Source organism: Miscanthus floridulus, chromosome 8 (assembly GCF_019320115.1).
Source record: "Miscanthus floridulus cultivar M001 chromosome 8, ASM1932011v1, whole genome shotgun sequence".
Classification (NCBI taxonomy): Eukaryota; Viridiplantae; Streptophyta; class Magnoliopsida; order Poales; family Poaceae; genus Miscanthus; species Miscanthus floridulus.
Window position 1 is genome coordinate 23020761 of NC_089587.1, and position 13463 is coordinate 23034223.

Sequence of the window (13463 nt, forward strand, 5' to 3'; positions counted from 1 at the left end):
TTCTTTTTGCTTAAAGCATATTGCCACAAGTCAGTGCTTTATATCTTTCTACATTCCCTTTGGAGTTACATTTTGTCTTGTAGACCCATTAACAGCCTACTATTTTGGCTCCATTAGGAATTACTTCTAAGTCCTAAACATCGTTGGTATTCTTCGAATTCATTTCAACTTCCATAGCTTCTTGCCATTGAAACGAGTAAACACTTCTCATGGCTTCTTCAAATAAGGTGGGATCACCATCCATTTGAATTTCTTTACTAACATAGACTTCATGGTCATCAGAAAACTAGTTTACTAATTCTTTGAGACCTTCTGGGGCCTCAACTACTGGCACTTTTATATGGGGCTGTTATTGCTCTTTATTACCAAGAGGCAATTGATTCTACAGGCTCCTGTATCACAAGATCCTTGTTTACATTATTCATCTTCTTCGAAGAGCCAACAATAGGTGTTGTATTAGTCATGCAACATCAACAGGTATTAAGAAACTTGTTGCTCCTGAGTCACTAGAGTATTAAGAAACTTGAGTCACTAGAGTGGGTACGCAGTCCCTCTTCTCTTCAAGTCTTAGGTCTCTACATACCTCTACATACCATGCTCCCCCAGATCTTCCCATCTTTTCTAAAGATAGTGTATCTTCAAATATCTTATTTTGGGTTTAATCCATTAAACTCTCATATGGCGCTTTAAGCACCACCTTAATATCTTTGACGCTAACTACGCTATCTTCCTATTGGAACTTTAAAATGTCAAGGAATTTAGCTATTTCTCTGCTTAGGGGTATCATTATTATGACCGTTGTACTCCTTCGACGGTCGCATACCTCTTAATTAATCCTTATCTCACTCTTAATAAAGAATATCTTTCTTGATTAAACTTGATATTCTCCCCCTCGAAATATAGCATGAACTTTACTGCCATAATTTTGATAACTATTCAGAAAGCCTGTAAACGAGGAGGCACTTATAACTTACTTCATTCACATGATTTTGTCATATAAACAAAGTTATTTCTTGATCTGTATAGGAGTACACTTTTCTTATTTCACTTTAAGAACTCAACGAGGTCTTTCATTAGTTGTACTTTTGCAAGTCATGCTTGCATCTTTTCTTATCTTTTGGTTAGTATTGATCATGACGATGCATTTCTATTATGCCACAGTCAATACTAGGACAGCATAAGAGCTACCTAAACTTCTCTCGCTATGCGGGATACAAAACATGTGAATCATCACAAAACTTCTCCCGCCATGCAGGATTGACTAGCATAAGTACTATACCAAAACTTCTCCCCATGCAGGATACATCTATACAAAAACTTAGTCATGACGACTAAAACATTCACTTATACTTCATTCTCCAATTAAATCTTCTCATTGGTTCCAATTTAATAAAAAATTAGTAAACTAACAAAAATTGTCCTGAACTGGCTTGACTCAAGCCTTTTCATTCACATACCCCAGCATTGTAGCCCGTTGGTATGCAGCTGAGTGATCTCGTTGGTTAAAATAAAACATACAATATGCTTCTGCATCAATTCTACATCATCGTTGGGCAGAAAATAGAATTAATGCATAAAACTCATAAATTAACTTGAAATTCATATAACTGCTCTTCAAAATTAAATTCTCCCGTTGATTCAAATTTAATTAGAAGATAATTAACATCTTTGCAAGCGGAAACTTGATAATAAAATACATTCTTTTAGTTCAGGAACATTTCTCGGTCCTTCTCTACTCTCTGAAAAATTGACTATATTGGTGTAAAATTTATCAGAGATTTAAACTTCAAACTTAAATTCATTATAATATTATCATCATCAACGTTGGTCAGAAAATGACAATACCATAATCTTACTTAAACAAAAACGGACTACTCCTCTAATTAAATTTTCCTGTTGGTTCCAATTTAATTAGAGGATCAACATAATCATAATTTACTAAATATAACTGCTCTTCAAATTAAATTCTCCTGTTGGTTCGAATTTAATTAGAAGATAATCAGCATTAAACTTTACAGCGGAAACTTAAACATAATTTATGAATTTTATCCACCGGAAAATTTCACATTTCTTCTATTTTCTTTGAGCCATTTTTCATTTTCCAAAAATAAACATTTACTGGAAAACAAAAAAGAAAAAAATTGGGCTCAATCTTGACGGGTTCTGGGCCAAAACGGCAAAAGCCGCCCGGCCTAGCTCCCTTGCACGCGCGCTGCCCGCACCCAGGCCACAACCTAGGCCTGGGCCGGCAAAGCCGCGCGGCCACGCGGGCCCGCCTAGGCCGGCCTTCGGTCTGTTGATTCTACGTCGTTCGATGGAGATCAACGGCTGAGCGCGTGTTTCGGATGATCAAAAGCGCACCGCGGCAAGTGCCCCCAAAACCCTAATTCAATTTTCATCGTCCCCTCCTCTCTCTTTAGCGCGCAGCCCGTCGCCTCCTCTCTCTTCGCTTTCCCCCGTACCCGAGTGAGATGCGGCGATGGTCGCCCGTGACGGCCCGAGGGAGATGGCGGCGGCGAGACCTCGCTCCACCCGCGTGGCCAGCCCCCCTTAACCCTAGCCACACTCTCCTCCCTCCCCTTCTCTCACTTCAGCGCGCAGCGACCGAGAGCGAGAGCATAGTGGAGCTCAAGGTGGACGCGACACAGGGGATGGCGGCTCCGCTGTGGCACCCCTCGCCGGCGCACGCGTGCGGTCGGAGCCGCGCGCGGCACCGTCGAGCGGCACCACGGTGATGCCCTTTGGCCTGAGCTCGAGGCGGAGATCGTGCGGCGGCGCTCCTCCCGTCCCGGCGGCTGGGGTTGACTTCCCGCGCGGCGTCCATGCGACGGCCGATGGTGGAGACGGAGCGGGCGGACCCCAGGTTGGAGCTCCTTCCCCTTGTCCGTTCACTCTCTTCTCCTTCCTCGTCGTGAGTTAGGGTTAGGGTTTTGTTAGGTAATCCGCCTTCCTAGCTCTTTCCCTTTCCCCTTTCCCTCTTCTGACTTTGAATTTTGTTGTGTTCTTCTCGGTTCTTTGCCGATTGGGGATTAGGGTTAGGGTTAGCTATTCATCTTCCCCGATGGAATTAGTGTTCGGGTTGATGCTTAGGGTTTGAGTTAGGGTTCAAACCCTCTGTCTCTTTGCGTCTTCTCCTTCCCCGGTCCCAGATCCGGCTGGTTAGTGTTTGACCAAACCCACTGTCTCGATCCAAATTGGATCTTTCTCATCTACTTCTAAATAGCTGCTACCTCTAACTAGATCTACAAACTAGCAACCACGGCCCTGGTACCATTGATAGCAAGTTCTAAACCTCTAGTTGTAGATCTAGCGGGTAATGTCTTAATTAGATGGAGAAGCTTGGTCATGTACCTTGCCCTAAGGCAGTTGTAGCCATAGCGCCGCAATGATGTGGCCGTCGGCGGCACGGCATCGTAGTCGAACGTCGTGCGGTGGAGACGCGGTCCAGTGTCCCGGTGGTGGCACTGCAGAGGTGACAGTGAAGTCGGTGGTGGCTTCTCATCGCTGACAGCACCGTCTCTTGATCGGTTAGCGTTAGGGTTTCTTTGTCGGATGGTTGCGACGGCTTAGGTCAACCTTGTGGCTAGAGCCCCAACCCCACCTCCCTTTATGATGCTGTGCGACGGGGGGCCACCAACCATGGAGCGGTTGGGCGCCCCCGATCAGGACGCTGATCCAAGGACCCAATGGGCCGTGGTGGAAATCAAACTTCCATCCTGCTACTCATTTTGAGTTTAATGTCCATATAGGTTATCTATTGGAGACCATCTAAGCAAAACCGGAAAACAGGATCGGTTAGATGCCATGCATGTCCAGCAAGCAAAGCGAACCAGAGCCGGCAAATGGATGGCATGCCGAGACCAGAGAGACGGCGAGCGGCGCACGGCCTTACCGCAAGTGGCCTCGCAGAGAACGGTTGGGTTCAGCTCAGGTCATTCTGGTGATCCACGATTCCATGCACAGAACGGCCGGCCAGGTTGCTTGTAACCTGACGCATCCTCTCTCCGCGGCTTCCGTTGCGAGCTCCGGCAAGTGGCCATCGTTACTTCGTCAGTGTAGGATTGCTCGCCACGTCGCCGAGTAGAGGAACCGAACGAAAGAGAAAAGACCTGCGTGGCGTGCGACGTGACGCGGACGCGCGGCGTTGCGGTGGTGGCGTGCAAGCAAACAAGCTTCGAGCGGTGGCCAAGCCAATGATGGATTGGAACGGGCAGGCAGATAGAGGAGGACTCCTGATGATGATGGCCTCGGCACTCCGAACTCGGCTTGCCGCTCTTGGGCTCCAAGAATCCCCTATAAATCCGTCCCCTCTCCCCGATGTCAGTAGTCGGTCACTATCAGCTTGCGAGGAGAGGAAAAAGGTCGTCTTCTCCAATCCTTTGGTTGTCTTGCCAGTGGCTTTCCGCGCAATCCTTGGCTGACTCGACGGTCGTTTGATGCGTTGTCGTCATTTCTTGATGCTTCTCCTCTTCGCGCTTGTCATCAGGTATTAAAAGGTCTGGTGGTGCTGAAGGCTTTCGCTAATGCGGTGGGTGTCCATCGACTGAGTGGGTGGTGGGTACTGGGTACTGAGCGGTTCTTGCAAGAAAGGGGTCATGGCGCGAGCGCCGAGCGTGCCCGCGGCGACGGCAGTAGGGATCGTGGTGCTGCTGGCAGCCGCCGCCGACTTCCGCGGCGCGGAAGCGAAATCGTGCACGAATGCGTTCCCGGGATTGACCTCGTCGCACACGGAGCTCGCGGCGGCGCAGCTGCGGCCAGGGCCGCCGGCGACGGCGCTCCAGCCCGTCGTCCACGGCCACGGCCACGACCACGACCACGACCACGACCACGACCACGGACACGAGCAGCACCTCACCCCGACCGACGAGTCCACCTGGATGTCGCTCATGCCACGGCGGGCGCTGCAGCGCGAGGCGGCGTTCGACTGGCTCATGCTCTACCGCAAGCTCCGGGGAGCCACCACCGCCACCGCCGGCGGCGCGCCGCGGCCCCGGGCCGCGGCTGGGGCGTTCCTCTACGAGGCGTCCCTGCACGACGTGCGGCTGGAGCCGGGCAGCCTGTACTGGCGAGCCCAGCAGACCAACCTGGAGTACCTGCTCCTCCTGGACGTCGACCGCCTCGTCTGGAGCTTCCGCAAGCAGGCCGGCCTGACGGCGCCGGGGACTCCCTATGGCGGGTGGGAGGGCCCTGACGTCCAGCTCCGCGGACACTTCGTTGGTGCGCCGCCGGATCTCCGTTTGGCTTCGATTTGTAGCATTTACCCAGAACAACCACGCAGCTAGACTGAATTTTCAATGTCTTGACATTGTTCTTTTCAGGGCATTACCTGAGGAAAAAATTGCAAAAATGACGCTTGAAAGATTGACTCATTGACTATGATGACACTCGGGTGGATGACAAGTGGGTCCATCTGTGTCTATGAATGTGGGTCCAGTGTCAAATCTGCAAACGACCGATGTTTCGAGTCCTATTTTTGCAAATCACGACTTGAGTGCTACTGCAAAGATGTGGGCTAGCACACACAATGATACTCTCAATGCAAAAATGTCATCGACGCGCTCTCCGATTGCCAGAAGAAGATGGGCACAGGGTACCTGTCGACCTTCCTGTCAGAGTTCTTCGATTGGATTGAGGCCATCAAGCCTGTCTGGGCTCCTTACTACACAATCCACAAGGTGAACTGGTGAAGGGGTGTTTCCATTGCTACTTCTTGATTAATATGTAAATGTCAAGTTGAGTGAATTTAATTTCCGGTTTGCAGATTATGCAAGGCCTTCTTGATCAGTACACAGTGGCTGGGAATTCCAAGGCTCTTGACATGGTGGTAAAGATGGCTGATTATTTCAGTGACCGCGTGAAGAATGTCATACAGAAATATAGCATTGAGAGGCACTGGGAGTCTCTCAATGAGGAGACTGGTGGTATGAATGATGTTCTCTACCAGCTCTACACGATAACGGTAAGATTTGCTGTTTGTTACAATTGTAGCATAGATTAATATAGTTATGTCTAGCTGATATGCTTCCTTTCTATTAATTGGGCAGAATGATCTGAAGCATTTGACACTAGCTCATCTCTTCGATAAGCCATGCTTTCTTGGGCTGCTTGCAGTTCAAGTATGCTGAACACTGATCAGGTTTCCTAATTGTGAATCTTCAGCTGTTTGGTGATAGGTAGGGATTATTCATGTCTAATTTACAATAAATGAACTTAACCAGCTTCGTCTTTAACAGGGCCGTCCCACAAATTTCATGGGCCCTTAGGCCAGTAAGACACTAAGGGCCCGACAATGTAATATTTGAATAGGACGATTAAAGTATATTAACTTGTAGCATATATTTAATTCTTCTTGAAAAGGTAACAGTACATCAAACAAGATAAAAAACGGCAAAATAATTATGATGGTTACCTCAAATAAAACTACGGTAATTTTCCTCCCCTCAGCACCTTCATTAGCATCAACACCTTCATTAGCATCAGCTTGCGCATCTAAATTTTCCTCCCCTATAGCACCTTCATTGGCATCAGCTTGTGCATCTAAAATATGCTCGTCTGTACCACCATCATTGCCATCAGCTTGTGCGATTATTGGTTGCATTGATCAGGTTCCTGCCCCTGATCTTGACTGACTTCGGCATTTCTTGATGTTGGAAAAAACCTATGCAACGCACCCTTTTGCGATTCTCTGGATTGAAGTTCTTGTTTTCTTTCTTTCCTTTTTTGAGCACCAGACTTATGTTTCTTTGGCAACATCTAACATGATAAAAAAATATTGAATTACAAATCAAATCCCTGAAGCCTAGCCCTATCCCCATAAACAGGTATTGATCTGTACACTAAAGTACTGAACTGCAATTAAATTGATTTATTTATTTAAGAGGCCTGATACCTTTGCCGACTTGCCGTTTCCGTGAAGAGGGACGCCGCACCGCAGTGCCACGCCGCCACGCCGGAGGGACGTCCGTGCTCGCGCTCGCGCCTGGCCCTAGCACGCCGACACCGTCACGCAGTCCGCAAACACGCACTCACGATCAAGAATGAGAATACGAGCGACCGCCGCCAATTGGTACGCAGGTCTATTGGTACGCACTGTTGCCTTGCCGACGTATAGGCTGATAGCATCTACTATACAATATACACATGGGTACCCTCGTGGGCCCCCAGCCTCATGGGCCCATGGGCATCGCACATGCTGCCCACCCCCATAGGACGGGCCTGGTCTTTAACTATGTTAAGACCTTTGATTACTAACTTCAATCTAATCGTTTTATCATCTGGTGGTCACTGCAATACTACATGTCTATACATCAAACACATTTTTAATTATGCCACCACCCTACTGGTATTATCATGAAAACTGAACTTGGTTCCTAGTACTAGACTTTATCGATGGATTTAAACTAATGTTCCTCTTGAAGGATTTTCATTAGAGTGATAACCTTCGTTTGTATGTGTTTCATTTCAGGCTGACAGTATTAACCTGCTTTCATTCCAACACACACATTCCAGTTGTCATTGGTGCGCAAATGAGGTATGAAGTTACAGGAGACCCTCTTTACAAGGTAAAATTCAATTAAATCTTATTACTAGAGAGTTGACGTTCTTATCAGTTTCGATTATGATGCTGGTACTGTTCATAGGGGTAACAAGTAGACTATTTTACTTTCTTCCCATAGAAGTATACTTGTTGGCTTAAGAAAATCAAAGATATGCATAACTCTTGCTGTTATTTGTAAATTTTTGAGTGTCTACGACTCTGCATCTGAAGAAGTACCAACTTGTCTTCTTTTTCTCATTGGTTCTGTGCCATTTGGGTGAAGCTGACCATAAGCCTCATTTTGAAACAGCAAATTGCGTCATTCTTTATGGATACAATAAATTCTTCTCATAGCTATGCAACTGGTGGTACATCTGCTGGTGAATTCTGGTATAACTTCTAGGTGCCTGATTTACTGATGTCCATAGTATATAGACAACTATATTTCAGAAGGAACTTATGCTCTTAGCTGCTTTTCAGGACTGATCCAAAGCGTTTAGCTGGGACTCTGAGTACTGAGAATGAGGAATCTTGCACCACCTACAACATGCTTAAGGTTGACAATCATCAAACCACCTAAAACATATATTCCCTTGTTTAGATTTGTGTCGTATGCAGCCTATGTGCAGATTTCTCGCAACCTAGTCAGATGGACAAAGGAAATAGCATATGCAGATTACTACAAAAGGGCATTGATAAATGGTGTTTTGAGCATTCAAAGGGGGACAGATCCTGGTGTGATGATTTACATGCTACCACAGGCCCCTGGACACTCTAAGGCTGTGAGTTATCATGGTTGGGGTACAAAGTACGATTCATTCTGGTGTTGTTATGGGACAGGTAATATAAAAAATCACCAACATCTATCTCTGCTGACTTGATGTGATCATTCCACAGTAATTGGCTGTGCTTGATTTCAGTCAACTGTTCCTCTTATTTTGATTCCATAAGCTGAAGGCATGTCTAGCCCCTTCATTTTTAACCTCTTTACTTTATGTCTGTTAAAATTGGGGTTGCAATTATTTTCGAGCTTATTGTTTGTTTCAAAATATTATGATTTCCATCTGCAGGTATAGAATCCTTTTCAAAACTTGGTGATTCTATTTACTTTGAGGAGAAAGGAGATTCGCCTGCACTCAATATCATTCAGTACATACCAAGTACTTACGACTGGAAAGCAGCTGGGCTTACTGTTACTCAGAAAATCAAAACCCTCAGCTCTTCTGACCAGTATCTTCAAATTTCACTCTCCATTTCTGCAAAGGTTATTATTTTCAATTCTGTATATGTTAAATTCAGATAAAACATGTGCAGTCAGCGCATTTGTTTTCTATTTGTTCAGACAAAAGGTCAGACTGCCAATTTGAATGTTAGAATTCCATCATGGACATTTGCTGATGGTGCAGGAGCAACTTTAAATGACAAAGATTTGGGGTCGATATCTCCAGGTAAAATCATTCTGTTGTCTAACTGTTCAAATTCCATCATTACCTGATCTGATTCTGTGGGCAGGATCTTTCCTATCAATCACCAAACAGTGGAACTCAGATGATCACATAGCACTACGCTTTCCCATCAGGTTGAGGACTGAATCAATTAAAGGTAACTCATGAAGCTTCACCTAATCCAAGATTGAAGGACGAATTGGTTAACTTATCTCATACATTATATTTCATCATGATAACCAGTGGTTGTAATAAAATACATAGAACGCTCGTAGAAGTAACAGATTTTGCTCCCATGTGTGCTAATATTTAGATTTTTGTATAGCGAGAATCTTGATCTGAATATTAACTGCTAGCTATCCCTTCAGATGACAGACCGGAGTATGCATCCCTTCAAGCAGTCGTGTTTGGGCCATTTGTTCTTGCTGGCCTATCCACCGGTGACTGGGATGCAAAAGCTGGCAATGGCAGTGCAATTTCAGATTGGATCACTACTGTCCCTCCAGCACACAACTCACAGCTGGTAACCTTTACACAAGTATCAAATGGGAAAACATTTGTCCTCTCAAGAGCAAATGGGACCCTGACAATGCAAGAGCGACCTGAAGTCGATGGCACTGACACCGCCATCCATGCGACATTCAGGGCACACCCTCCGGACTCAACAGCGCTGCATGACATCTAAAGAACAACCTTGAAGGGAGCTTCCATTCTGATCGAACCATTTGACTTGCCAGGAACTGTGATCACCAATAACCTCACTCTATCTGCACAGAAGAGCACAGATTCCCTCTTCAACATAGTGCCCGATCTTGATGGAAACCCTAACTCGGTTTCCCTTGAGCTCGGGACCAAACCAGGATGCTTTTTGATGACAGGCATGAATTACTCTGCGGGGACGAAGATTCAAGTCAGCTGCAAGAGTTCCCTTCAGAGCATTGGTGGGATACTCGAGCAGGCGGCGAGCTTCTCGCAAACTGACCCATTAAGGCAGTACCACCCAATCAGCTTTGTTGCGAAGGGGATGACCAGGAACTTCCTCCTTGAGCCATTGTACAGTTTGAGGGACGAATTCTACACGGTTTACTTCAACATCGGGGCCTGAGTCCTGAAACTTGCACTTGCAGTAGAAATAATACAGAATAAATAATGGGCGGCCTTTTTCTTCTCATACACAGTAGCTTAGAACAGCCAATGAAAGAGTAAATGAGTTGTTTCATGTGTATCCCTCGCATATATTCACTTATGTGAAACCACTTTATTATGCAATACCAAGCAATTCATACCCCGTTTCTTCGACCATTTGTTAAGGAAGTTATTTGTGGATGATGTGGAAACTTTTTATTAAGTAACGAAGTTATTTTTGCTGATGACTACACCATTGATGAGTAACTGAAGGTGCTGCTAAAATGTTTCATCCTGCAGTGCTCTGTTGTCTCATGAATCATGGCTGCTATCTGACTTGTGGCAGGGTAAAAAAATGCCATTTGGGTGTCTGATTTGCATCTAGATAACCCCTGGTTAAGGCTGAGCATTGCAACTGTTTTCATCAGGCAGTTCTATAGTATACCGAACGTAGTTAACAACTAGGTCCATAAAATACGTCCTACAGATACAGAGATGGGAGGACGACAAAGCTGAGATCCTATCCATTCTCCCATAAACAACGAAGGAATCTCACGGCGATCTGACTTCTCTATCATTGCCTGTATTCTTTATATCGCCGCAGCTGAACACCCGGCAGAAGAGTTGCTCAATGTTCCCATCATGTCTAAAGAGACCCACCCACAAATTGAGGGAGGAAAATATTTCATGCCCAGCACAAGAATATTATTTCGTACAAATCATTATCTTCTTTGCAAGTGACAATCATACAAAAAACAAGTTGTTTAGACTTGTTCCAATTCTTTGCAGGTGACAATCATACAAAACAAATTACGCGTGTTCCAATCACATGTTGAAAGGCGAGTTGCATGTTCCCATTGTACACGCTAGAATGAGATTCCAGAATATGAAATGTCCCTTTGCAGCCTTCCTTGAGAATTCAATTTGCCTAGTGTCAACATTCACCAAGAAATTGTGCTTGTAGCAGACTGTGTAATGCAGATTCAGCATACCCAACCACCAAGCTGCATCCTGATACAAAATCACAGCTCTGGAACAAGTATGATTTTGAAATGCAGTGTTCATCAACAAGAATCCTAGTTCATTGCACCCTTGAATCTACATCCCCTGTAACAGCTAAATAAATGCAAGTAGGTTGCTTCCTCAGAGAACAAGGAGCAAGATCAGTTGATTGGTCAATAGCTTCACATATGAAATAACATAACATGAAGCGAGCACTGGCCTGGGAACCACCATGATCCCCTCTCAGCTTCTAGTCCTCTGAATGAAATAGCAAGTGCACAATAATTCAATGCAAAGCGGTTAACTGAATGTTATATTCAGCTGGAATATCACCAAAAAAAATAGAACCAGAAAATATACTGGTAAGAAATATGGCAGACAATTGCTGATTACTATTACTGATTGGAATTTAACACGCATGAGACAATAGTACATTACAGAGCTACCTAAATGGGAATGCCACAATACCGACCCGAAACCACCATGAATAACTGAATAAGCTTACACGACATAGCCAACACGCAAACCATTTTGGACTCGACTGGGGATGAATTCTTGCAGCTGCCAGGATGCTGTGTGCATCACAGTATTGAACCTCAGGGGATTTGACAGCAGACAAGAATGGGAAGTTCAATGATAAAGCAGCAAAGATGCATGATGAACTCTTGCAGATCGCAACCATTTCGCTCCCCCAATGCCTGCCTCAGATCTTGTCAAGCTTCTCTGCCTTCACCACAGGATTGGCCTTGGCAATCGCATCCCTAGCTGCAGTTCGATAGTCGAACTGGCAGTCATGTTTGTCAGAGTAGCGGTGCACCGAACAGTACATGTTCCCGCATCGGCAGTTAAATCCCGTCAACCCAACACGCTTCCTGCAGGTTGCGCACCTGTTTGGGCCTTCCTTGGCCTTCGAGATTACAGCAGCAGCCTCGCTGGTTTCAGCTACATGCATAGGCTGCACAACAATAGTCTTCTCCTCAACTTGAGGAACTGCCACATCTACAGTTGCAGCAATTACAGGTCCTTTCCCACCATCACCGCCATTGACAATGCTATCAAAAGAGGAGGCAGCCAGCTGGGCCTGCTCCTGCTTCATTATCATCTCCTTGTGGCACTTGGAGCACATGTTCATGGTGGCGGCGCTGCCAAAGAAACCGCAGTTATTGATGCATAGGATTGGGCCCTCCGGCTGCTGGCAGCCCGCCTCCTTGTGTTCCATCACTGACTATAAGCTGCGCATTAAACAATCAATGCCATCTTAGGAAATATCAATCGTGGTAGACGAAACAAGATCCTAATTTTTAGGAAGATAAGTCACTATCGCAAAATATGCTGCGCAAATACAGATCAAACCAACTTTTTAAACGAATCAGAGCAATATATCAAATTCGAATCTCTACAAAAACATAAAAAAAAAATCCCCAAGGATGTAAATCGAGAACAGCGCGCACCAAATCTGCCGCATAATTTAACAAATCCACCGCTTACAACTACATACACACGATTTCCACCATAATAGAGCACTTAAATCACTAGTCACTAGCTATTAACAGCGCTATAAACTTTTGAAAAATCAGGCAAAATGGACCGACAAATCTAATCATGACAAAGTGAGAAACAACTTTTATACAGTTTTTTAAAATAAAAAAAATAAGAAGCAAAAACGCGTTTTCATTTCCCCCACCCAAGAGAACAAGAGAAACCACCAACCGAAAGCCAAATCAACCCACGAACCTGCGAGCTCCCGTCTCCTTGACAATTCCCAGCCCGCGAAATCCCCGTATCCGACGAATCAACACCACCACAACCCCTTCCCCCCACCCCCACCCCCACCCCCACACCCCCGCTCAAGAAAACCGCACGAATCGATCAGGGGACGCCGAATCGGGCCCCGAGAGCCATAGATCAAGCCTTCTCTACCAAATCCAACAGGAAAAAACAAGCACGAGATGGGGAGCAGAGCAAACCCTAACCCTGCGCGAGGCGGACGCGGAGGCGGAGGAGGCGTGCGTGGATTGGAATCGCGAGGAGCTTCGAAATGGGGGCGTCGTCGGGCCAGGGAAGGTGGGGGAGCCAGATAAAAAAGGTGGAGCCGACGGGAAGTTACTGGCCTGCCCCTGGCGTTTCGAATTATTTGCGGTTGGTGGCGTGGAATGGTCTGGGCGAGGTGGGGTGGGCGCCGTCCGATCGTGGTGGGGAGGACTGGTGGACGGATGGGATGGATGCGGCTGTGGATTTTCAGTGAGGTCCCTGCTGATTGCTGGTTTACAGGAAGAATGGCTCTTTTTTTTTTCTTTCTTGATGGGGAAGAAGGAGCGTGGTGTCCTTTTTGCGTGGTGCCCTTTTTTTCTTAT

General features: G+C 45.9%; 1 protein-coding gene and 1 pseudogene across 2 annotated transcripts; one reads left to right on the forward strand and one right to left on the reverse strand.

Moving 5' to 3' along the window:
• The first annotated feature begins 4153 nt into the window (after window positions 1-4153).
• On the forward strand, window positions 4154-10284 carry LOC136475968 (uncharacterized; annotated as a pseudogene).
• A 1167-nt stretch (window positions 10285-11451) lies between these two features.
• On the reverse strand, window positions 11452-13239 carry LOC136475967 (zinc finger A20 and AN1 domain-containing stress-associated protein 4-like). 2 transcript variants are annotated; one of them, XM_066473623.1, is made up of 2 exons: window positions 13083-13239; window positions 11452-12341 (listed from the first exon to the last, which is right to left on the reverse strand). In XM_066473623.1, the coding sequence occupies exon 2, from the start codon at window positions 12326-12328 to the stop codon at window positions 11813-11815; it is 516 nt and encodes a 171-aa protein (XP_066329720.1). In that variant the 5' UTR covers window positions 12329-12341; window positions 13083-13239; the 3' UTR covers window positions 11452-11812. The 2 variants fall into 2 exon arrangements, with proteins under 2 accessions (XP_066329720.1, XP_066329721.1); XM_066473624.1 differs by having other exon boundaries at window positions 13077-13198.
• Window positions 13240-13463: the final 224 nt, after the last annotated feature.